The 26,772-nt window shown below is 32.8% G+C and overlaps 2 protein-coding genes across 7 annotated transcripts; both read right to left on the bottom strand.

Moving 5' to 3' along the window:
* Positions 1 to 15,815: 15,815 nt before the first annotated feature.
* On the bottom strand, positions 15,816 to 17,684 carry LOC130629949 (uncharacterized). Its single transcript, XM_057443340.1, has 3 exons — positions 17,111 to 17,684; positions 16,733 to 16,783; positions 15,816 to 16,595 (listed from the first exon to the last, which is right to left on the bottom strand). Exons 1-3 carry the CDS (start codon positions 17,144 to 17,146, stop codon positions 16,353 to 16,355), a joined length of 330 nt encoding a protein of 109 aa, XP_057299323.1. The 5' UTR covers positions 17,147 to 17,684; the 3' UTR covers positions 15,816 to 16,352.
* A 549-nt stretch (positions 17,685 to 18,233) lies between these two features.
* On the bottom strand, positions 18,234 to 23,083 carry LOC130629947 (uncharacterized). 6 transcript variants are annotated; one of them, XR_008982031.1, is made up of 8 exons: positions 23,010 to 23,083; positions 21,863 to 22,057; positions 21,747 to 21,791; positions 21,298 to 21,336; positions 21,077 to 21,107; positions 20,965 to 21,004; positions 19,814 to 20,809; positions 18,234 to 18,584 (listed from the first exon to the last, which is right to left on the bottom strand). XR_008982031.1 is itself a non-coding variant. In XM_057443338.1 (8 exons), the coding sequence occupies exons 2-8, from the start codon at positions 21,881 to 21,883 to the stop codon at positions 18,573 to 18,575; spliced, it is 261 nt and encodes an 86-aa protein (XP_057299321.1). In that variant the 5' UTR covers positions 21,884 to 22,057; positions 23,010 to 23,083; the 3' UTR covers positions 18,234 to 18,572. The 6 variants fall into 6 exon arrangements, 4 of the variants coding, with proteins under 4 accessions (XP_057299321.1, XP_057299322.1, XP_057299319.1 ...); XM_057443338.1 differs by having other exon boundaries at positions 19,814 to 19,886; XM_057443339.1 differs by having other exon boundaries at positions 19,820 to 19,886.
* Positions 23,084 to 26,772: the final 3,689 nt, after the last annotated feature.

Below are 26,772 nucleotides of genomic sequence, written 5' to 3'. Positions count from 1 at the left end.
CAATTATGTTATTATAAACAACGATACAAACTTTTCCTATAGTTTTGTCAGAGATGTGATTGGTAGTTTTAAAGGCGATGCTGAAAAGTTTTATCCGGCCTTCTACAAATCTGTGTCTGAAAATATTGTTTTCAGAAATTTATCAAATTGAAGCTCTATTCTCCTTGGTTTTGAAGTGACTAACCACATACTTGCTCATCTCACTAATTCAACTGTAAAAGAAAACACTGTAGAATTTCCTTCCCATGTGAATTTCTCACCCAAAGAAAGAAACATAATTCAATATCTTAGTGGTGTTCAAAGTTTGGACATCTTATTAGCTGGAAAGTCGTGTCTTGTGGAAGACGATTAAAATTCCGATTTAGTAAATATCAAGGAGGGTTATTGTCAGTAACCGATGATGTTTTCAGAATTTTCTGTTGTGCAGAACTTGAAGTCCGTGCTGCGACTGCTAATTTTCACCATACAATTGATGGTAAGAAAATTGTTTCAGACCTGCTTGAGAACTCTGTTGTCCTTTGTAGTTACAACAAAATAACATCACACTCAACTGAAAAAGTCACAAAAGAATTAGCAATGAACTTACTTGAGCATCTCATCATGCTTTATGTTCGTGTTCGTGTTTTTTCATTTGTGAAAGATAAATGTGAGCTCCACAAAATTGCATCAAAACAGAAAAAAGCTCGATCTCTACGCACTGAAATCAAGAAATCTTCAAGCAATCTTTCAGATGGACATTGACACCAACAGTCCAGAACAGTGACTATAAACCTGTTGAAACTGCTATTTTTATAGCAGCAAATTTTAAAACAATATTATTTTGACACATGATATCTACAAAAAGGTCCAGGTAGTGTATATAGGTTATAAGGTATTTTAAAATATTTTTTATCAATGTTTGTGTTAAGCAGATAAAAGCTTTAAATTGATATTACCTGTCATCATTTGGAATACAGTGCTTGTTCTTGCTTATTAAGCCAATTTAATGTTTTTATAAATGTGTGGCTATAAAAAAAACCATTTTTAGTTTCCTCTTTTTTCCAATTGTGTTTAATTGCTCTTACAGCATGGCACAGTTTTAACATCAATTTCATGACAGTTACCAGCTATGGGTCGGAAAATCTTTTGTGTTCTAATTGTGTTGTCATTATAACCCAAATCACGGGTTATCTTTCCTATGACCAAAGTAGTTTTCCAGGTGATCTTGACAAAATCTTTCTGTCAGTACATATGGAACTCCATTATTAATTAAATACTAAATTAATTCAACAGTAGAATGGACAGTGATTTTAATTCCTTGGTAGGTTTGCCATGAGACAAACATATTTGCTCTAGCATTATCTGTGAAATTACTAGGCCTATCAGCAATTGAAGGATTTCAATGTTTTGAAATATCCCAGAAATGTTTCGGTCAACCATAAGAATCTTTCATCATCAACAGATGTGTACGGTTTAATAAATGGTTTAAGTTTAATTGCTGCTTCTTTGGTATTCTTGACATTGAGACAGTCAAAAATTTGTCGAACATATTACAATATTTGGCAGTTGCTTTAGCTTATGGTGGTCTATACAATTGAAGAGGGTTAAAGACAGATTCGCTTAACACTTGTGCTGTCAGACGTACATTCATGACTGAATATGGTGTGAGCTTGATGGGGCATTTGTTATTTTGGGAACAAGATGTAATTCACAGTCTAAGTCATCAAGGAATAACTTTGAAATATGGTTCCAGGTGATATAACTTCCATCATTCCACATGCTTTTGGTACATCTTCCTGCAAGAGAATTACTCAGGCAATTGCGGGCTGTTTTAATTAAGTGTGGTGGATCTGAGATGAAGTAGGTGCATATGGTACATTCGTAGGTTTGACGATGCTCCATCACTTGTGACACCAACAAATTTTTTGCCACATTTTCTCTCCAGTACGCCAACTGCTTTCCAAAGGAGAGAAAACAATTGAATTGATGTGACATTGGTAGTAGCAAAATTTGCAAATAAAAATGTTAAGGGAATTACAATGCTTCTCACTTCTGAGGAAACACCAGTTTTCGACGGTGATAAATATTTCAAGTGTGGTTTTGCTAGAGTGATTATGATTCATTTGACATTCGCTGAAGTGCTTTTCACAAATATATACTTTCTCCCTTTGAATTCTATCATTTGGAGCATGATCAACTTCCCTATCTCTTATCACAACAGCAACTATATTTTCTCTCCACGACTTGTCAAATTGATTCTCACCAGCAGGAACTTTAAAAATAGATAGACCTTTATATTTAGCCCTTCGTGAAACTGTGCAACCGTGTATAGAGCAATTTTCGCCAGGGATGTTGAATATAATTCTGTTTAAATGTTTGTTATTCCTATGTTTACAGTAACTAACCACTTAAATGCGCCATTTTTCAACACAAGCGTGCAGTCAAAGCGCTGGGTACGTGGTATATTCTGCTAACAAAAACATAAACAATAGAGCCGCGCGATTCCTCACACTCTCTTTTTCTTATGACTATGCTCAGAGTCAGAGAAAAAACATTTCATTGAGTAGAGAAATTTGGTATTTTAAGGAAAGCAATGGGATATTTCGAAGATAAAAATTCTACATTTTAATAAGGGTCTCTACATGGCAGAAAATTTTCATTAGCATTTTTCTTGATTAAATGCTATCTGTATGAAGATTTAGCTTGTCGTATCAATCTGACTAAAACATGGTCTATCATACACAATGACAGCTTAAAGTTTCTATGCGGAAAAAAGGAACAACGGCAGAGATAAATTCTCAACCGAAGGGTTATAGTAGTGTCTTATATGAGGTAATATGTGGCGTAAAGGTAATATTTTTACCGTGCACTTTGGCCACAAAAGAATCAGCTTCATATTACAGGCTTAAATTTTTAAAACTCAGAAAGTATAGGTAATAAATATTTACTGTTTGTGCCAATTCCCTTAGAACAGTCTAAAACACAATACCTTTTGGCTATTGCACTTTGCATTTTTGACAATTAGGGCTGTAAGATGCTTATGGAGTAAATGACTACTACGGATAATTCATTTTATTCTTCGAAATATCTATAAAGCTAAAACTATTATCAATAAAATACGCGATCCTATACATTTTCTTGATAAGCGTTTCAAGACCTATACAATGAAGGCAGCAGGTATACAAATTTCTAAAAAAAATTTGGGGGGTTCGACCGGCCATTGCTGACATCAGCAAAATGTTAAAACCCTTATGTCTCATTAACTGCTTATCAAAAAGATATGATCATATACATTTTCTTGGTCAGCGTTTTAACATCTGCATAGTACAGGCAACGAATAAACTAAATTTTGCCAAATATTTTTGTAACTGCACTGCTGACGTCAGCAAAAAATCTAAAACAACCTACTTTTCCATTGTCCTTCTGCTTAAGTGGATTTTTCCACGGGCCTTATCGACTAGTCTATATAATAATACGCCAGTTCTGTCTGTCTGTCTGTCTGTCTGTGACTTTTGCAAAGTGGATTATATTCTTTACAATTTTCTTTAACAAATTCTGTAAAACATCGCCTATAAAATTGTTCTGTAATTTAGCAAACTTTAACGTTAAAATAGTATTGACGTCAAAGGAAAGTTAATTAAAATTAGTGAAGCCATTACAGTGCACTTAAAACTTTGAGGCCAAATAACTTGGAAACGAGGTGGTGACGTCAATGATTTTTCACCGCGTGGGTAACTAGGGACCACCTGGGACCAACTTGGGTAAGTTTCCCAAACCTAGGTCCCCAAATCCGTTTCGGAATGGACGGATTGATGACGTCATCAAAAAACCTTCAAACCCTTATATCTCATTAACCGCTCATCAAAAGCACATGATCATATACATTTTCTTTATCAGCGCTTTAAGCTCTACGCGATAGAGGCAACGTGAAAACAAGCTTTTGAATTATTTTTTTTGTGGATAGGTTGCTGACGTCATCAAAATTCAAATAAGGCTTCTTTTTCATTTTTATACTGCCTCAGTGGATTTTTCCACGGCCTTATCGACTGGTCTATATAATAATACGCCAGTTCTGTCTGTCTCAGACATAACTGGCGTGTTATTACTGCAGGCATTGTAATAAAAGGCGTTGTAACCATTGGTAAAGGTGTTGTAGAATTTTCAAATTTATTAAATCTGGACATCTTTAGGTAGCCTAAAAATAAATTATTTTAATGAAGTTGCATGAATATTAAGGGAGATAGAATTTGTGCAACTGAATATACATGTACAGCTACATAAATAGTGATTTTCTTAACAATAGCAGACTATATAAAATTCCTGCAGAAAGAATGTCCATTAGGCAACCCTGGCTTTCAGTTTGTGAACTTTAACTGGACTTCAACGAAGAGCATTTAGTGGAAAAAAGTTCTTTAAATTAAAAAGGGCTATAAAAAAAAAAAAATGTGTTTTTGAAAGTCATTTTTTAAATTTCTAAAATTAAAATTCTGTGTATGTAATTATAAGTTCGAAAAATTTGTTTATTTATAAATCCAGCTAAAATTGACATCCCTTTTGGCACCCCACCTATGAAAGAAGAAAAACATACATTGGCACAATAAAATGTGACGCAAATTCTCACAGGCAGCAATATTTTGCAGTGTAGGAGATAGAGGTTCTTTTAAGAGGATATACAACTTAATTCAGCAACACTGCGTGTGACAACTGTGTGCCACAAAGATCAAGTAGACACGGCACTTGTTCAGGCGTAAACACACACTTTAATCATTGAAGTTGAGGAACTACCTCTAATAAAAGCTTGAAACAGAACATGATAACACTGTCAACACACCCATTAAGGCATGAGAACCCTGAAACCCATCAACCACCTAACATAGTTGTATAATGGTCACGTTAACAATACAAAATTTTGATAAGCACTAAATCAAAATGGTAAGTTGCTTATCAAAATGTTATTGCAGGGTCTATGTTACATGCGACATGTTGCATAAAAGCGAAACATGAAAAATTATAATACTTGTGGAAAAACAATATTTTTTGTAAAACACCTATCCCCTACATAACCTTGCTTAAAGGCATTAACAACTCGTACCTTAACTGCTTGGAATGACCGAGCATGCAACTTTAAGTTGGCCATGACTAAAGCAAGGTCTACGTAAAATATACCAACTTTCTTAAAAGTTTGGCCTTGTATTTATAGTCAACGCGTAAGACATTCTTAAAGGAAACTGGGTGTGTTTAATTTGAAAGGGTAGATTTGTATCATTTGGACAGAGGGAAACACTCGGAATTAACACACGATCACCTCTACGAGTACCAGTAAGAATTTCACAATCGATAACATTTGGACGCAGATGACGAGCCATTGACCTTGTACCATTACAAAGACCGTCCTTAAGGGACATATTTTTCAACAACATTGCAACACATCCAACTTGACGTTCGTTAGAAAAAGGAGCAATAATAGCCGTATTCCGTCTGTCTGTGTGTCCGTGAAAGCCGTGTCCCGTTGCGGAAACACGAATTTTTTAAAATGCCCACCAATACTAAATGCGATATATTTTTACCGACTTTGTTTTGACAATCAAACCACGTTTTTCGCGTCTGGACGAACGAAGACAATTTCAATTTTAAAAATGGTCATGTGTAGTTAGTGTATGAGGTTTGTAGGCCTGTTTGACTTTTGTATCTTCATATTTTTGAACTATTTGTTTTCTGTTTGTTTTCAATGTTAAGATAAATATAATGTCACGTTTTTTAGCCACGTAGAGATCTTAAACGCACCAGTGATAGGATTTTTGGCTAGGAACGAAGATTTTGAAGGCTACCTAGCCACAGCCTTACTTATTACTATTATGTATATTATAAGAGCTTTTTATCCTACCCAACATTTATTTTTATGTTGAGGCTGTAGCCATTTAGCTAGCTCCTATCTTTGACTAAAAAGTGAGAGTATAAAAATGCAGTTTGGCTACAACAACGTTATTAAGCAATAATTCATATGCTCAATAATGCAGTTAACTAAGTATCTACATCTTTTATTATTTTTCTGAAAACTTATTCTGCAAATAAAATGGCTGAGCGATTGTTTGAGCTGAAAGGGTAACAACAGGCTGTCCCTGTGTTTTTATTTAAACCAAAGCTGCAATGAAACTTTTTTGGAAAAGGGTACTACACCTGTCTAACTTTGCTTAACTCAACTACGCGCTTAGCCCAGTGTTAACAACAGACTGTTTGTTTTGGAAAAGGCTGTTACGCCTAAGTGCATGTGCGATGTGGTTTATCTGTACTAAGGGGTCAATCCACTGTGACAATTTTTAAACTTTCTTGGTAATCACGCCGGTACGGATGTGCAACACTGTTTACCTGGACTAACCGCTCAGCCCTGTGTTGGCAATGGATTGTTTCCTGTGTTTTTTTATTTAAACAGAGTCCGCGATAAATATTTCTTTAAAAGGGTATTACCCCTATACGCCTGTGCAACACCGTTCAACTATCCTAAGCGCTCAGCCTGGTGTCATGATTAATTTTTTTAACTTTCACAAAAACTTATCCCGCAAAATAAAATAACATTGATATTTCAGCTATCGTTGCAGGAAAGTTATTTTTTGAAAAATATGTTACAGTCGTAACACTATAACGATGTATGCGCTTCACTTGATTTACGACATACTGTATACCTGTACTAAAGCACTCCGATCAGGTGATCGTTATTATGGCTCTTATTAAGCGCTCCACAGAGTGTTCAACGTCGGGTCACACCTTGATTTGTGGCTAACCACGGCGTTTTGACGCCCGGTCTTCCGACGTGACGTTGAGCATCAAGTCTTCTGCGTGCGTCAAAAACATTCATATCATTATATAAGTGGGGGAATTGCATAATTATGATCAACATTTACAACAGCGTTTTCATGGGGAACAATTTTTGCAGTTAGTTATGTTCCAATAAAATTGATTATCTGGAGGAACATTCATGTTCACCCTGGCCAACTTAAAACGAAATATTAAATATTTATGTGACAAAGAAATTCGCCTGCTAACAGGCTAGCTAGCTAGCTATAGGTAATGTAAAAGTATGCAAAGAAAAAAAAACAGGGCCGAAAAGTATATACAAAAAGTCTTCTCAGAAGTATAAAAAAACAAGAAACGATGTAAATTATAGTAAAGAAACTTTCCTTGACACCTAGCTCAGTCTTCTTGCTATCTTCGGTCCGTTCAATTCTCTTTCGCCGAAGCGCGATTTGTTTCCAACGTTGCAAACCGACAGCAACCCGGGGCAAAGTGCAAAGAAACAATAGAGTCTGTGAAATAAGGCTCGTTGATTACTTCGTTTTGGAACTGTGTAATACGCCAAAAGCGGGAAAATAATATGGAGTCTTCTCCACAGTGCGGGAACAGCGCGTATTTTTCGTGCGTATTTTAAAAATTTCGTGTTTCCGCAACAGGACACGACTTTTGCGGACACACAGACATACAGACGACGGCTATTATTAAAGAGACTGTTGTATCATCAATAAACTTCAGAATTTTGTTATATTGCAAAACTAGTAGATGTAGATAGCTATCTAAATGAATTTGGCATAATAAGGAATATTTGAAAGTTTTGTTGCAGCCAACTGTATTTCGCTACTTTTACTTTTTAGCGAGAGATATATAACAGCTAGATTGCCACAACCCCAAGTAAAATCAGATTGTTATTGTTAGATTATTATTATTATTATTATTATTATTATTATTATTATTATTATTATTATTATTATTATTATTATTATTATTATTATTATTATTATTATTATTATTATTATTATTATTATTATTATTATTATTATTATTATTATTATTATTATTATTATTATTATTATTATTATTATTATTATTATTATTATTATTATTATTATTATTATTATTATTATTATTATTATTATTATTATTATAAAATGCACCATCGGGCTGTTTTGTTACAAATCGTGCGATTATTAAATTAGTCGCTAGCTGCCTCACGCGTCGGTTTTTTTTGTCATTGTTTACTTTTTTTTGTAGTATTTTGTTCTTCTCAGTAATTTTAATTGTATTTGTTATTTATTTTTCTCTGGAATTGGGGATTAGCTGAAAAATTCAAGAAAATTTCACCCAAAACATGCCACTTTTTTACATGACTATTTTTACGTTTGGACAAAATTTTTGCTAAAAATCTTTTTGTATCATGAAAGTAGTGTAAAAAACCTCCTTAGCTGTCACTTTTAAAGGTGTTTCCACCCAACCGGTGTCAAGAAATTTCCACTGTCACGTATTATTCTGAAATAATAATTAGTGGTTATCATAATTAGTGGTAATATTAGGTGGTAGTAGAACGCAACCGAAATTTAAGAATTCTCAAACTCAAAGCGTTTTTAATAGTGATTTAAGCTTTGTTGAAACAGCTGAGAGGTTAAATGGGAGGAATTACTATAGATATTATAAGATAGAGCAACCTAAAGCTATATGACATGTGATATGTCTGTGAAGCTCAATAACCGATAAGATGAGCTGAAAAGGCGGTTCAGAAAGACATAATAGCGGTCGTTCCAATCTTTCTTAAGTAATCACTATTACTTATTGCAACTTCATGGTTAAATAAACTTCATTTCGGTAACTTAATAACGTTAGTATTAGCATAGACTTCCAAAATCTTTCAATTATGGAAATGTGTTTAACAAACCCTGTTTTGAGAGCATCAAAACAATGTATGTGTTTACTTTTGTACTTGTTTACGGATTCACAGGAACGCATCCTGGGATAACACGAGACAAAATTAAAGATTTTGGATTGAAAAAGGGCTTAAAACTGTTTTATCAAAGTATTCGTGGATTGTAACGACAATATGGTAAAGTTATGGATTTGCTTACTAATAAAAAATTTCGACGTATTTACTTTGTCAGTACCTTTCTCGAATGAAACAGTATAACCGATCTCAACATTATTTTGTTTCAAAACGACAGTAGAAATGTACATCAGAAACAGAATAAATTTTATAGGCAGGCATGTCTTCAGGGCAATTAAGGCAATCTACCAAGAAAATCAAAATCTTTTACTTCTTGTATCATTTGCAAGCCTCCGAATTCTTCTGAACATCTATTAAAAACTTTTTAACAACTATCTCACCTTAAATGATAATTGTTGAAAAGGAAGATATTGACGAAACCACGATGTTCGTGAATATATCACTGATTATCTACAAAATAGTGATCATCTAAGAATGAAGGACAATTTTGAAATTAAAGACTTTAAACAATTATTAAAATACGCGTCTATTCAACAACCAAAACACTGATTGATATTGTTTTAACCAACAATGTAACTAGCATCAGTAGTAACATAAATGCCAATTGAAACTTTTTAATTCAACCTCGACGTTCACAACCTTGAATTATCTAAAAAATGTTTTAGCAGATGTGTTCAATCAACACGCTCTTTTTTCCTTTTTCCTTTAAAGAGATGTGTCAAGAAGAACACATGACCTTGCCTAGACAAAGATGTAAAACGAAAATGAAAACCCGAGATCAGCTCATGTACACGGACCGTAAATCAAATAAACTGTCGGAACTGGATGCCTACACACGACAACAAAACTTTAATAGAAATGAGTTGAAAAGATCAGAAAGAAAACGCATATAGCTTCGTTCATTTCTAGAAAACAGGGGATTTTTCGGACACAGCTCAGAACTAGCAATCAACCAACCACGTTTACTATTGACCTCTCAGTGATACAGATTTCTGTAAATATTTTACAAAATTTTGGAGTTGATTGAAGCGTATATCATTCACCCTCACGAACTTACATAACGAAACAAAAAACACTGAAAATCTAGTCCACAGCGACAGACTTTACATTTCAGACAGTCGCTAAGACTGGAGTGAAAAGTCATCGAAAGGAACTCAAACTTAAATGGGCTACAGGGTTAGACAACATTTCCAGGTGCTTTCTAAAGGTTGCTTTAAGCGTCATTGCGAAGCCATCAGTGTACGTCATAACGATATCACTGGTTTCAGACGATTTCTAATTAGCACGAATTTTTTCTGATACTAGAAATTATTAACTAAGGTATCCAGTTTAACCTTTCACCGTGGTCAAAAGGTAAGTTGCCTATCCGAAAAAATTTCCAAATTTTTTAACCCTTCCGATATTTGTTCCTACATGCAGCCGACAAGTTTTTTATTTCCACGGTTTTGTAATTTTGTGCTTTTTGATTCGTTAGTTTAAACAACAACCGCGACTGCACATCGTTCGCCCGAGTGTGCAGAAAATCTAGATTTAATTTTCGCTCTGTTTACAATATGTTACAATTAAAAATATCTGGAAATTAAAATACTCGGTGTCTTAGGTATATCACAGATGGCCTGCTCACAAATACACCCGACAAATATTTTTATCTGTAGCCATATGTAACTAAATCTGAGGCTTATTGTGAGGTGACTACAAAGTTTCTATCCATGTTTTATTTTGAAATGACGGATAAAAATGCATATAATTTTTTTCAAAATACAAGAATCTTATCTTCCATTTAAAAGGATCGCGTATTTCAGCCTTTAACTCTATTTAACCATACTTTAATGCCATGAACTTAAATATTCTGCGTCAAGCCTGAGAAAACACATGCAATTTCTCCGAACTGGTTAAATCATTTGATCTTAAACCTAGGACATGTTTTGTTAGACTATATCTGGCTGATTTCAATAATGAGAAACGCTTCATGTTTTTTGTACGTGAGGCTTTTTCAAAATTAATATGCAGCCAAAAACAGTTTATCATTTTCTTGAGGAATGGGTCACTTCGGGAATTCGGGCACTATGACGATAGTAGGAAGAACATCTTGTCTATTGCACCAAACCAGTCCAAAACATAATACCATGTTTCAATTCATTATTTTAATTTTTACTAAAGTTATAGGGCAAAATTATGGTTTTTTATACCGCTGACAGCGAAATGGTCATGGAGGCTAATTGGTATGAAGTTATTTTGTAAAACCTGAAGATGATTTCACTCTAATGATAATAAATGTTTTTTTTTAAGATGATTTATCATCAAGCTGTTCAATATATCAAGATATTTAATATCAATTGATTTTTTTATAAGACATTCCCAAAATACGACATGATTTACCTTTGTTATTTTTAGGTTTTCTAAGTTATTTTTAAGTCGTAGAGAGATCATTCTACGGTTATGTGCTCTTCCAAAACTATGTTTGAAGGATCTGAGGCAAGCCCATTTCCTTATGATGTTACACAGAAGGAGCAGCAGGAACCCACAACACAGCAAAGCTACCATATTAGATGATAGATGGATAAAAAACTGACTGGGATAAAAACAATTTATTAACAAAAACAATAATTTAAAAAACTTACAAAACAACAAATTAAAGAAATGAAAAGATATAAATGAAGTAAAGAAGGCAGTACAGTATATAATAAATCAAAAAGGACTTAGCTGTCAAAGCAGGAGCTCTTCAAGCTTTAGTCTTCTTTTTTCTTTCTTCGACTTAGCGCGCCAAGACCGGAGCGTTTTAGATACGTCCGACCTCAACGAGAGCTAAGCACGGAATGATTGTAGGACATTTTTGTCAGCATATCGTACATATTTCCCGCATTGTTATTTCATGCATCCATGTTCACTTGTTAGTATGATGGAATGCAATTTATTTGAACGGTTGTTATTACTACAATCATATGTGCGATTATAATGAGGTTTTCTATTTATCAACACCTTGTTTCTAAAAAAATACGGAAATTCACAGGTTATACCGTCCTTTATATATTTCTTTTCAACTGTATAACATTTTTCTAGCGCATAAGTAATATACGGGTATTGGTATTATTATAGTGCATCGAAACTTTAAGCCACATCGAAATGTTTTACCCAGCCTTTAACGGCAAGTTGACGGACTGTTTAGTTGCAGGTAAATCGTTCACATATGTTGGTTAGACTTAAGGACAGATATTCTGCACATCCAGTGGGGCGTCTGCAGGTGTAATGTCTTCCGGACTTCGAGCGTTGAGCACTTCAATTATGTTGCGCAACAAGAAAGAGCGCTGTAGTATTAGTGTATTTTACCTTGTAACATAAAATTAACGAAGCATAACTTTAACTAGTCATCAAGTTATGAAATTTAGCGCTATTACTTAAATAGAAAATTACATATGAATTTCGCGGACATTTTGGAAGTTTACACCTCTAGATTGGCGGAAAATGTCCTTTCAGACGTCAACGATCTGATGGTTCAATGTTATGTTCAATGTTCTATTTCTCTGACTCTCTTTCTCTCTTTTCTTTTTTTCTTTCTTTCTTTCTTTCTGTCTTTCTTTTTTTTTTTTAGTAGGAAATAAAATAAAACCATGATACATAAAATATTAAAATAAACCTAGTAGTTAAAAGAAAATTAAACCGAAATAAAAATACTATTGCCGACAAAATAAAAATACTATTCCCGAAATATCTTACACGTACAGTAAACGTTGTCTATATTGTATTCTCGAAATCTCAAAACAAGATAAGCATTTTATTTAAGTTAGTAGAACCACCTACGGATTAAAATCACGCTTGCATTAATTTGCACCTTCGCAGTAAAACATTTCATTGATTTAGCTTATAACAAATGAATAAATTGGGGAAAGAGGGGAATACTCTATTTTGTATTGAGTAACAAAAGTAAACTGGGTGGTACAGACACAGACTCTGCTAATGATATCGGTAAAAATATCAATTCGATAAATTTTTCCACTGTAGTTTTAATTAACGAAACAGGATATCATCTTTGGGAAATGCACCTTTCTCTAATTTCATGCATTTTTAAACCTGTTTAAACCTGTTTAAGGTACATTTTGTATATCATGTCCATAAAATTAAAAGAAAAGATAATTTTTGATAACTGTTTATAAAAGAGGACACATAATTAAACAAGCCGTTAAAACAAGTTAATTGTCTGCCGCGGAACAGCAGTATTAAAGTGGTCATTGTATACAAGATTAATAATGCCTGAAACGAGATTTGTATAAAGTTTGCAAATAACTGAAGTAGAACGAAATTTATTTTCAACTTCAACTCTTCTTTTCTTCCAGGTTGCTTTATAATGAGGTTTGCCGTTTACGTCATTACTAGATTTGAGTGTCATACGACTCTCCGTTATTCTCTTGTCAAATATACGAACATGAGCAGAAATAATACTTTCATAAAAAGATTACGTAATCACATGAAAACGAGACAAGGGGAGCAAAAACTTTGTGCTCGCGTAAGAAAACAATATTCAATAGGAAAGGCTCCGAAAAGCTCCAATGTAGCGTTTATCACCAAGAAAAGCATGTAAATTGTCCGTTGAACCTGAAAACAATGCTAGTAATATTTCTGAAATCGATTTTGACATTGTTGATAGTAATACTAAGGACAATAATACAGGAGCAGAAGACCTTATTAAGAAGAAGGAAGAACTCGTTACCAAACGCCAACAGTATACTAACTACGTTATGCAGGCATGTCAAGTATTGAAATATTAACTGCCTTGTTTGGTTTCATTGATCCCGGAATCGATGGTGAAAATATTATTTTACATAATAGTCGTAAAATCAAAGGGAATGATACAAGAGACAGAAAGCAATTTTTTTCAGGGCCTGTAGCGTTTCATTGTCATCTCAGAAAACGCTACAGGTCCTGGTATGGAGGTTGCGTTGTCGTGTGAATCTTTTTTATTACTTACTACTTAATTTAACTAAACCAAAACATAGATATTGAAACTGTTATGCTGTTGGGAACCAACAATGCCCAAAACACTTTCACAGGATAGTGTATTTCCTGACCACGGCAACTCGCATTCATGTTTGTTTTTACAGCATTATATATCATGTTTACGACCAATATCGTTTATCGTAAATAAAAGACAAAGTGTTGAAAGATATATTAACATTATATATTATTCTAGTTTGTATCACTGAGACAAGTTTTCTGTAATAGGATTGATGGTGTTCCACCGGTCGGGATTGTAGCATTGATTGACAAAAATCGTTTAAGACAAGTAAATATGAGATAAAATGTTGAAAGAAGTAGTAGAATCCTACTACTTCTTTCAACATTTTAGTCGACTAGTTCAGCAGAAACTGACTTTTCGTAACAGGATTGATGGTTTCAAACCGGGCGAGATTGTTACATGATTGACCAAAATCACTTACGACAAGTATATACGAGATAAAATGATGAACAAAATAGCAGGATTATATTAGTCCATTAGTCTCTACTACTAAAACTGACTTTCCGTAATAGGATTGATGGCTTCACACCAGGTGGGGTTGTTACATGTTTGACCAAAATCACTTACGACAAGTATATACGAGATAAAATGATGAATAAAAATAGCAGGACTGTATTAGTCCATTAGTCTCTACTACTGAAACTGACCTTCCGTAATAGGATTGATGGTTTCAAACCGGGCGGGGTTGTTACATGTATGACCAAAATTGCTTACGACAAGTAAATACGAGATAAAATGATGAATAAAAATAGCAGGACTGTATTGGTCCACTAGTCTGTACTACTGAAACTGACTTTTCGAAATAGGATTGACGGTTATAAAGGGGGCGATATTGTAACATGTTTGACCAAAATCGTTTACGACAAGTAAATACGAGATAAAATGATGAAAAAATTAGTCCATTGGTCTCTACTACTGAAACTGACTTTTCGAAATAGGATTGACGGTTTTAAACGGGGCGGGATAACATTATATTAGTGGACTAGTTTGTATTACAAGAATAGTTTCTTGTAGCAGGGCTCACAGTTTTGTATCAGTTGTACTAGTTTATTGTAGCAGGATTGATAGATCGGATGCAGATGTTGCATAACCAAAATGCCTACACAAAGTACATATAAAACGTATTGATGACACAAAAGCAAAGAGTACATAGATTGTATGCCTCAAACTAATTTCATGTAACGGATTCAATAATTTTAAATTTGGTTGCTTGTTACAAGTGACAAAATCTAAGCCCTACATACGCGACAAGAGTATTTTATTTGGAGGTTGAGAGTATTATATTCTGCTGTGAGTTTTTATTTGCAAGTTAGAAAAGACTGATAACTATTTGACCTGCGTTTTTAACATTAAACCAAAGCGAATTTGGTATCAGAACTCTTCCTATAGTAACAGGAGAGAGAGAAAGAGTATAGAAAATGCCACTACACCTTCCGTAGCAGATTTGGACAGTCTTCGTAAAATTACCTCGGGTTTATAAGCAGTCTCTTAGGCGGCGGCTTGTTACATGAGGCGGCTGTCCGCATACCACAAGTGCATGGCTAGCGATTATTAAATTAGCGTAAGTTTTGTTATCATGCAATTGCTTTATATGCGATTTTTATATTTCAACCTGTGGTGCAACTTTTTCCGATTCGGTTATCTGCGGACGTGTAAGTTTTTTCACAACAGCTCAAGCGACGGCCTAAGAGACCACTAGTTTGCCTATGGTGAGCGCCAGACTTTTTAAATTTTCGATACTGTTAAGAATATCAACCGAAACGAACAAGGCCAAACCAATTTACTAATATCATATACAAATACTTTTTGCTAAAATTTTATTCGTCGAAGAAAAGGCTTCTTGACCAATGACTTCACCTATGATACTTTCAGCAACAGCAATGTCGATATTTTCAGCAACCATTACTTTAATAAATAGTTTAATAGTTCAGGTATGCATGTCGGAAAAGTAGTAGACAAGTCCAATAAAGTGTAGGTAGTAGTGTACGTGTCCCTGATCCATATCTCAATTTATATTTACATTATACACAAAATTTTCCACTATATACAAACACGAGATATTTCAGTCTACATTAAAGCTAATTTTTTCTTTAAAAACGTGTGGTTAAAAGTACAATAATAATGCTATGAAGCATGCTCTGAAAACTTTAAATTGAATTCTAACTTTTAAACGAGTTCGTAAAACACGTGCTTATACAAATTACGAAAGTAGAGGGTGTAATAACAAGAAGATTCAAGTTTGCTAAAACAGAATCCTACATAGGATGTAGTAGAGAAGACCAATGCCTTTACAGCTCATAAACAAAATATAAACTTTAGAAAGCAGTGCATCAAGCGTTATATACACAAAATGAAATTAAGCAAGAAAACACATTTTGTCTAATCAAGGTTGTATTTAAAGAAAATGTCAGCTTAGCAAAACTTAGTTTCATTAATTAAAACTAGTTGTCAAAAATTAACTCAGTATTATAATCGTCGTCAAAGTTAGGAAAGTACAGTATCGTGCGTGTTAGCAGTGCTGCCTCTGGGATAACATGCAACATCAATTATAAGAACAATTAGTAAAGAAACAAAAGCAGAACATTAACATGTTTAATAATTTTAACGAAGAGTTATTCGTTTTAATGACTGGCATAAGTTCATGGAACAGATGTGTTCATAGTTGTTTTCTTTCGTAGTGCAAACGAGTACGAATTTGTACAAAAGTAAATTTTTTAGTATATCTTCCCCTTCCAACGCCTTAGTGACACCTTGTTTCGTTAATGGACCATTAGCAATAATATACGAGCACTTTTGACGTAGCAGTTGAACATCTTTATCGCAAAATAAACTTCTTCTCTTGCCCTAGTATAACAGAAAGAAATAAAAATAAGTATTTTTAAATGATATTTCTTCAAAGAACATTCACGGCAATACATTATACACATTGTACCTCTGATAATCTTTGGAGAGCGTACCAAAAAATTAAACCTACTACTTACTCTAAATAAAGATTTTTGCTGTGGCACACTACTTGCTGTACTTACAGTTTCCTGAAAAATGTGAAAATGTCATTTAGTTAATCTCAGGTTAAAGCTAATTTTCAAGTTTATTTGCCTTCCATGTGAATAGCACAATATGCAATGTATGAGCGGTGCTAAATGCGTTTTTTATACACCTCCCATAAGTTGTATTTACAGCTTACCAAAATATATTTTCTCAGTTACAAAATTTTCAGGATTAATCAGGAATCGCGATTAAATTCAGAAAAGATATGATTATTTAACGTCAAAGTAAGGAAACGAAACCTTAAAAAAACTAGCATCTTATAAAAAGAATCAAAAACTGCAGATTTAAACAGAAGCAGATCCGCTACTTACAGTAATTAAAGGTCGCTTAACAGGAGTATATCGCATGAAGCTACGGACTTTATACCTGGATTCAATATTACAGAAGAAACATCTAGGGAGAATTTTGTTTGGATCAAGAGATTATAAGGGAAAGATTATTTTTATGCTGGCCAATGTCAGTGTTAATATGGTTGTTACAAATTCAGAGCCATGTTAATAAATACTACCAATTTTAAGTTATATTTATCGATCACTTAATAATGAGAAAAATTCCAATGGGAAAAGTGTTGCTTGCAAGAAAAACCTCACCTTATAAAAACTAAAAATTTCACGTATAAAAGACTGTCCTTTTACTTGTGCGTGAAAAATAATTCGTGTTGCGAACACATGCTATTTGTCCATGAACTACGTACTATCATGTGTAACAAAAATCGCTCATCGTACGTTTCTACCTAAAAACGCCTTGAGAATTCACGAGTGATGTTGGGATTAATTCACATCATCACTCGTAGATTTCCAATGCCAAATTCCAGGATGGAAAACATATTTGACTATTTTTGTTAAAGAATGAGAAAGGGTTCTGAGCTTGCGGGTAAACTTGAGGAAGCGTGACAAATAGACAGAGTTTGACATGACCAACCTGGCCAATGAAATAATTAGCTAGCCGCCTAAAAGCAAACTGAAAAAATAGTTTCAAAGTTAAAATGTTCAGCTTCTTCTTTCATCAAACTATCAAAGTCGATATCCTTTCGTGCAATATCTACTAGGAATCATGGAAAGTTTTTCATACACTAATACAATTATTACAACAACAACACCACCAAACGTAGATTTCCTAAATAAATTATTTACTAAGGAATCACCTTCACGTCTACATAACGTCTATAAAAGATAGGCGTAAATTCTGTAGGACAACTTTTCAAAATACTTGCTAAGGGAGGCCCTAAGGGGAAGCTTATAGCTACACCATCAATTTGTTTTTAAACTTTGTTAAAATGCTAGCAGGCTAAATTGGTCACAAGTCCTAGGTAAATTGTTTTGGCTACGAGGTAGTATTTTAGACACAAACGTGCGAGATCATAAAACATCATTGTTCCTCACTCAAATTTTCTGACATGCGTGACAAGCTTGTCTTTGTAAAGAGCCAAAAATATATAATAAAATATAATCTTTTTTCCAATAAGAAGAAATATGAATTACAATTAAAATGCTATGTTTTGTAAATAGAAAAACATTTATAGCATAATCTAACAATAAATTGAATGTTCTATAATACTTTTAATGAATTTCAAGCCATGAATTGATCAAGTCAATAACTTGTGTAAATTTATTTTCATCTTATTGCGAATGTTTGATGCATGTTTGTTGCAAATGTTCAATAAATATCGTGGATGGAAGAACAGATAAATTTTGGCAGCTCTGAACCAGATGTTCCTATTCCATATATAGTGTTCTGACTCCCTACACTTTCGCTAGTGAATCATCTTTGCAATTAAGCCAGCACCTAAAATCGATGTAGATTATAATACGGATTATCAATTTTTAACCGATAAGTGTATGTGGTCATTATATATTGTCATATAATACTACTACTTTAAGTTTTTAACACCTTTAAACTGTACTGAATAATAATAATAAGTTGTAATTCGTATTGCAACTACTGTTTAAACTGTGTAGCTGGTTTACTAACTAGGTAACTTAAAGACTAAAAATACTTACAATTAAATTTATCACTGTAGACGCTTCTATTTAAAACCAGCTTACTCAAAAGTTAACGTCCTATTACTAACTAGCATCCTAGATTTTTTTTTTACTCTACTTGATATAAGTGAATTTGCACGCGAATCTGAATGCTAGTCCAACGATGAGATCATCTTGTCGTTAGCAGATTAACTGGAGTTTGGACCAATCTTCTTTCATACACAGCACCAGAAATTTTTATTAAAAACAGATAGGTACTTGACATGATGCTGATGCAAAAAGAGCGAATGGAACAAATCATAACTCTAATTAGGACATATCGTTTTTGCTTATGAACTACGAAACGACGGATATCACTTAGAAATCAAAGTAAAAAAACTGACGCCCAAAAACTATGAAGCAAAAATATTAGCGTGAGATGAAAAAATATTAGCGTTTTTTCACATATATTCGGAAATGCACGCAAAAAATGATAGCTAATTATTTATTTGGAGAATGTCCTGAAGATTTATTTTTCTTTATCAAAACCTAATAGTTAAAATAAAAAGACTATTATATATTATGACTGAGAAAGAATAAAACATATCTGCTTCTAATACTTTTCCTCGTAAGAGTTGTTCTAAATCACTGACATTCACTTCTGTTAATGTGTCATACTATTATCACTTTGATGAACTAATACAACATACTAAATGTGTAGTTTCATGTAACTACTTATAATATAACATACCTCTCTAAAATCACATTTCCTATTATTTCTAAGTACATACTTTTTAGCAGCTTTCTTCATGCATGCTTCGACAAAGTCGCCACAACCAACTTCTTTAGCTATCAACTGGTCTACTTTATCATAATTTTTTTTTTTAGTAACGAAGCTTTTATGACGATCACTGTCTAGGGGCTATCAAAACAATAACAATAGCTAAACGAGTCTTTCTGTCAAAAAACTATCATTTTTATTTTTCCATGGATATAATTCTTGTATCCAAGAAACAGATTTGATCTACAAGAAAAAAAGGTGTCATAGCATACATATACATGTTGTAGTGATGTGTAACGTATCTTGCAACATTCACAAAAGCCATCATCGGCAACATCTTGAGGTCTAGGAAGAACATATTTATTACGTTAACATTAATAGAAAGGATCTTAAGAGACGTTGTTGGAGTTATGATAAAACGAATACTTTTGCGCTTTCTTTTACAAATGTGTAGATTATTAGATGACGCTCAAAAACCTTGAAATCGTAAAAACATTTTAGGAAAATCCCCGGTTTCAGCTTGTCAAGATTCAATTTTTAAAGACCTTGATATTTAGATTTACAGTTACCAAAATATCCGTAATTTCAGAAGAACACAATCAAGTTTCTTTTTTTTCCGTAAAGTAGCTATACAGCATTCATGGATCTCTGGAGGCAAAATGTATTCAAAATTGTGGAATTAATTACTAACAAAGTTTTATCCCAAAATAACAAAAGAGGTCTTTTTTTCTTCAAAAAAATGTTATTTCAAATGTCGATAAAATATAGTAGTTATTTATAAAGAAAACAAAGAGGAATAAAAATTAAGAGAAAAAATAAGAAAATTTGAGCCTATATTCAGTCATTTTGCAAAGAAAATTGAGGCTCAGGTCAAAATACGGTTATCTTTCAAAAAACAACGTGTAATGCAGGAATTGTAGAAAATACATCTAGGCATTTTCTACGTTGTTGATTTGTCATACCATAAAAAAAGTTTTTTGCCGCCCACTAGCTGCAAAGCACCAAGTAATACTTTTCCAGAAACAGTTAAGAAGTTGTAGTTAGCATAAAATTAAAACACACAGACTCTTACTTTAAAATAGTGACCCTAGGAATAAAAAAGAGCACCATAGAGAATACTAATTTAGATGTGAACTGTTAAGATGCCTTGTATCACACGAGTCATGTCTTGTGATTTCCTTGTCGATTTCAAACAGACAACCCTTTTCAAAGTGAAGGATTAGGGAAGGTTAGGGATCTTCGTCTTATATATTAATGGCTTGAACAAACTAAAAACATAATAAAGAAACAGGCATATTAACAATACGTTAACGGTAACAATTCAAATTTAATCATGAGATTCAGGTTGTAATAAAGCCAAATCATTATTATTTTTATTTACTGAACACGTTAAAACTACACAAGAAAGAAGAGCGCTACTTACTTTTCACGATCTCTGATAATCATGTAAGGCTGTTTTAATACTATAAAAATAATTGTGTCACAATACACGTTTATTGATGAAAGGTTATACTTCTCATTGTAAGTGTGCTCACCTTCTACCTCAATTACAGTTTTTTGCCCTTCCTACAATGAAATCATTGATAAATTGAAATAACAAGCAAAACTTTTAGTTATTAATTAAGCAATCGTACAAAAATTCAATAAACAAGAATGCTAGTTTTATATATTAACATCTCAGGAAATATGCAACATAAAAACAGCGCTTGCTACTAGTTTATTATTAGGAAATGAAATTCAGAGATGTAATACATACCTTCAGTTTCAGAATACTTGCATGGGAGATCTTTTTTAGCTAAGAATAAAAGATAAACATCATATATATATATGATGTTTATTTTTATATAACTTGTAGTGGAAGAAAGAACAGAAGCAGAACCTTGAACACACTAATTTTTTTTGAGCCTTGATAATATGCGAGTTTAACATGCAGTAGGCAAGAAAAAAATTGACTTTGTTTGTGCAAATATAGAAAACGTGAATTCACAATGAAGCTTCTCTTAAATCACAGCTCAAGAATACAAACACTACATTTCTTATTTGTGATCACAAAAATCCAAACAACTGCCTTGTGTGCAAGAATATTTGACATCAATTAATAACTTGAATTGAAATTATAGAATCCTGGTGAGAATATTTGCTTCTCTGGATCTTTAAATTTTTTACTTTTTACTTTTGTACACTACAAGAAATAATGATTTCTACCTGATTCTCTATATCTTTTAAATGTAATGGCACACACAAGTTCTTCTATAAGAAAAAAATGCAGTAAATATTTGGAAGCAAAATAACAGTAAAGTTCCTTAGAGTTAATAAATTACCTGCTTTCTCAAAGACAACATGCATTTGTCACCATAATCGTATCTAAGCTCTTCATTAGTCTTTATGAGTTTTAGAGACTTTAAGCCTAGATACGGCACTTTGTCACGAACCAGTAACACTATTTTACAATTGGCACACCGGGATGGGCATGGTTCACGAATCTCGCCAAGCAGTTGGAATGTGTTCCATCAATGCTTAAATATAGTAGAAAAACTATTCAGATACTATTTACGGATTAGAAACAAAGTTTAAAATATCTTGAATTAGAGTTTTTGGGCAACATTTGTGTACCATTACCAAAAGCTGCAATATAATAATTTGTATACCTATATTTGTTATATAAATAACTACATAAAACGTTTCTATCTCTTATAATAATACGAAGTGTATGTGACGGTCATAGTGGATATCGTCATTTTCCTTTGATGTCGCCAAAATTTTCTCTGACGTCGCCGAAAAAAGTATGTCTCGTATGTTAAATTTTATGACATTACGGCGCGACGTCAATAACACTACTACTAACGTCAATATCCTATATTAAATTAATGAAGCCATTACAGTGCACTTAAATATTTGAGGCCAAATAACTTGGAAACGAGGTGGTGTCAATGATTTTTCCCCGCGTGGGACCAGATAGGACCAATTTGGGTAATTTTCCCAAACCTGGGTCCCTGAATCCGTTTCGGAATGGACGGGTTGATAACGTCATCAAAAATCAATTAAACCCCCATATTTCCGTAACCGTTTGTCAAAAGTACATGATCCTATACATTTTCTTGATCAGCGTTTAAAGACCTATACGTTGAAGCCAACAGGTATACAAATTTCTAAAAATTAATTTTGTTCGTTTTCGCGGGTCTTTGCTGACGTCAGCATATTTTTTAAACCCTTATATATCATTAACCGTTCATCAAAATCACATGATCACATACATTCTCTTCATGAGCGTGTCGTAGAGACAACGGATAAAATGAATTTCGTCAATTTGTTTTTTCATATGCACTGCTGACATCAGCAAAAGGTCTAAAATAACCAATTTTTACATTGTCCCTCCTGCCTAAGTGGATTTCTCCACAGGCCTTATCGACTAGTTTATTATATTGAAAATCAATTTCCCATTTCCCCATAAAAAATGAATTCACTCACTGGATATTTTCTAGCAGCGTTCATGTCAACTTAGCAGTTTAGTTCAATATTGGTTCTTTATCTTTATAACTAAGAAAAAGTAATTCCTATGAATAAGGATAGACAATAAGGCACCAAACATCAAACATGGCTGACCTTTATATATAAAATAGCAGTTGTCACAAAACATATACATAATAAAAAAATAAAAATGATGTTAAAAAACATTAAATAAATTAGGCAATACAAGAGTTCACAGTTTTAACTAACTATTGTTTAAATAAATCTTTCTTTTGTTACAATGCTCTTTTTAGAGAATTGAAAAATGGAAGTAAACTGTTATGAATTAAGAAAAGTTACAAATCATTCACATATGTTTTAAGTAGGGTTACTGGCAATAACTTACTAAATTTTCATGCCTTAAAACCATTTTTTTAGAAAATACAAAATATTCATAATGCCCATGGTCTTATTAAATTCACTCTGTTTACTTCCTTTTTTAATACAGAAAATAAGTGAACAACTTAAACTGTGAAAAGGTCAATAAAAGAGAATATAGCACATTGAAATTTTATGCGGGATAGAACTTTACACTAGAGGTTTTGGATATGTAATAGTTATAAACCAGAAATACGTGTTGACTTTTGCAATTTGATTTATATATATATGTAACATTATATTTTTTAATAAACTTATGAAGAGATTATGCATAATACGTTATTTCAAACAACACAATTTTAGCTATTTGGTCAACTTTTAATGGGAGATCGAGTGCTTAAAGTACAGGTAAACCTAGAGTACAAGTCGAAACCCTTGTGTATTTTGTGTTGGACAACAATTTTTTTTGCTGTTTCAGTGAAAAACGATCTACAAAATTATGTTATTTTGTAGTTCTTCTAATTTCATTTTTTGAAAAATACTGTATTTATATACCTTACGCAATTAAGAATCTCAAAAATGTGCAAATACACACAGAATTTCATAATTGCATATGACGTATGAATACAGGAAAATTAAAACTTGGGATCAGTGAAAGATATATATATGTCCAAAATATGAAAAAGATAATCGTTTTTTAAGTTGAGTAGAAAATGTACATTACATATACTTTAAAGAAACATATACATGGTCGTTCAGCATATATATTTTTATGGTAATATTTCGACCTCCATATTGGAGGTCTTCATCAGACTATAAAAATTTTTTTGACGGTTGTCATTACATTGACATCAAATCGACGTCGTACCTTACAATCAAATTTATTAAATTCTTGTTTAAGCATTTTCGCATTGTCCCAATCATAACCAGCATTACAAGAACTAGAGTAAAATGAATCTCCTGATGCGCTCCACTTTTCTTTAATGTTGGTGTCTTTGTGTTGTTCGAAGAGGGTAGCGATTCCCAACTTCGTCTCCCCAAAATATTTTTTGCCGCATTTGCATGGGATAATGTATACGCCGGATTGACTTAGTGGTGGTAGCTGGCATTTGTTTTTCGATGTCAATATTGTCTGAATTTTAGCAGAGCTTTTAAAGACAGTTTTATATCATTTAAAGAGTACATTACATATATAATATATAATTGCATCTACCACCGTATCCAGTAGCGCATATATACTCTCTATGGCAAATCAGCTGTTCATTTGTTCTTAAAGAAATATTAAAGAATATGCAAATAATAAAAAAAATTATAGATATTATCTTGTGTTATGGTATCATTATATTATTGCCCTCCAAAAACCAAAGAATGGGTGCATAAAAATCCCTGTTTTATGAGCCATAAACAAATCAAACCATTGCATTTTTCATATAACTCTTCCGTGTATCAGCCAAGTAATAAAAAATAAATATAAAGATGTTTTTTGCATTCAAAAGCTTCTGTGTTTTAACATGATTTTTCACACACTGATGTCAACAAAAGTTATGACATTTTTACAGATAAAGAACGTCATTGATGTATATATAAAAAATATTGTATAATGCCTTTAAACAAACGACTTCACTGTGCAAGGTACAAATGGTATTCAAAGACCAGCTATGATGTATATAAATTGTAATATAGAAATTCACAGCTTAATATATATAAATAAAGTTATAAATGTCCAGAAACAAATGTGTTCAATACCAGAAATGTTGATGCAGACAAACTTATGAAGTTGTCACAAGCAATAAAAGAACTATATAAATTAACACTTTTATATAAAAAGAATGAAAAGATAATAAATATTTAATATCCATGATTTGAAAAGCATTTATGCCTACCATAATTGTTTGGCTAGGAATGAAATGTCTTGTGTTGTACATTTATGAAGCTATGCTATCTTATTTTTATAAAAACATGAAATATTGCACATTGTTCCAGTATGCTAGCTCTAGACACTTCACAGAGAAGTGAACACAACACAATATTGTCACAAATTAGTTTGGTGTTTTTGGAATAAATATTTGTATATTATATTTTTTCACGACGACAAAGTAAATGTGGTACAGGAAAGACATTGTATTTCGGGTAAATGAATTAAAAGAAAAAAAATTATATTGTATCCAATATGTCCATATTTTAGTCAAAAAAACTAGCTCTTATAGAATGCTCTATATAGCAGATACTTTTTCCAAGGTTACTTTTAACACACTCGATACATTTTTGGGAGGTCACATAACTCACATACTTTGTGCAGGAGACGCCGGTTCAATTTTGTAATGCGGCTATTATATATGCTGGTTATTGAAAGTTACCATAGCTCCCCCCCATCCAGATGAACCTCCAAGGGAATGTGGATCATGGCTAATTACCCTAGTTACATGTAACAAACTTTCAGACAAGTCATAAAAGCAGCAACATTTTTTAAACTTTTTTAACCCTAAGACTGATAAAGGCTTGGCGCCGCAATATATATGACCAGCCAGCCAAGGGAAATTGAACACTGCTCTGGTCTTCTGATGATTTTAAACACTACAATTAGCTACAAGAACCTAGCTAGATAGCTTCTACAACTAACGAGCTAGCTATAGCTTTTGTAACTGGGTAAGTTAGCTAGCTATTTCACCTATTCCACAACGTTTTTTAATAATAGTAAAACAAACATAAAATACTTTCATTGAGATAGCTAGCTAGAGCTAGCTATCTACACGAGTGTTGCTGCCAGCTAAATGAAAACTGGCGATATAAACCAAAGCAAAACACAGTTAGCTAGCCAGCATAAACTTTGAACAACTTATTGTAGAGAGAGTTTTGTTTACAATACAGCACAGGCCCCAAACTTAACCAAAAAGATTTGCTAAACTACTGTTGGAGTGTCGCTGCGCCAATCACGCTGCCATCTTGAAATTATGCACGGTAACAAAACAGCCGGAATGGTAGCAAAACCGCCCGATCTCCCGTAACAAAACAACCCGATGTGACAAAACAGCCCTATTTATGTAGCAATCCCGCCCGGATGTAACAAATCAGCCCTGCCGACATGTAACAAAACAGTCCATGAATATAGTTATTATTATTATTATTATTATTATTATTATTATTATTATTATTATTATTATTATTATTATTATTATTATTATTATTATTATTATTATTATTATTATTATTATTATTATTATTATTATTATTATTATTATTATTATTATTATTATTATTATTATTATTGAATGAACTACTGCTATCATTGTGTGTCCTGTCATTAAAAAGATATAAAAGAAAGAAAAAAATAAGCAAAAACTACTTACTAAAAACTGCTCATGAGTTAGCTAAACAAATGAATATAAAACGCATGTACATACCAAGA

The sequence above is a fragment of the Hydractinia symbiolongicarpus genome, chromosome 2 (genome assembly GCF_029227915.1).
Source record: "Hydractinia symbiolongicarpus strain clone_291-10 chromosome 2, HSymV2.1, whole genome shotgun sequence".
NCBI classification, from domain to species: Eukaryota; Metazoa; Cnidaria; class Hydrozoa; order Anthoathecata; family Hydractiniidae; genus Hydractinia; species Hydractinia symbiolongicarpus.
Note: the sequence above shows the minus strand (reverse complement) of the source record. Positions and strands in the feature narration are given on the sequence as shown.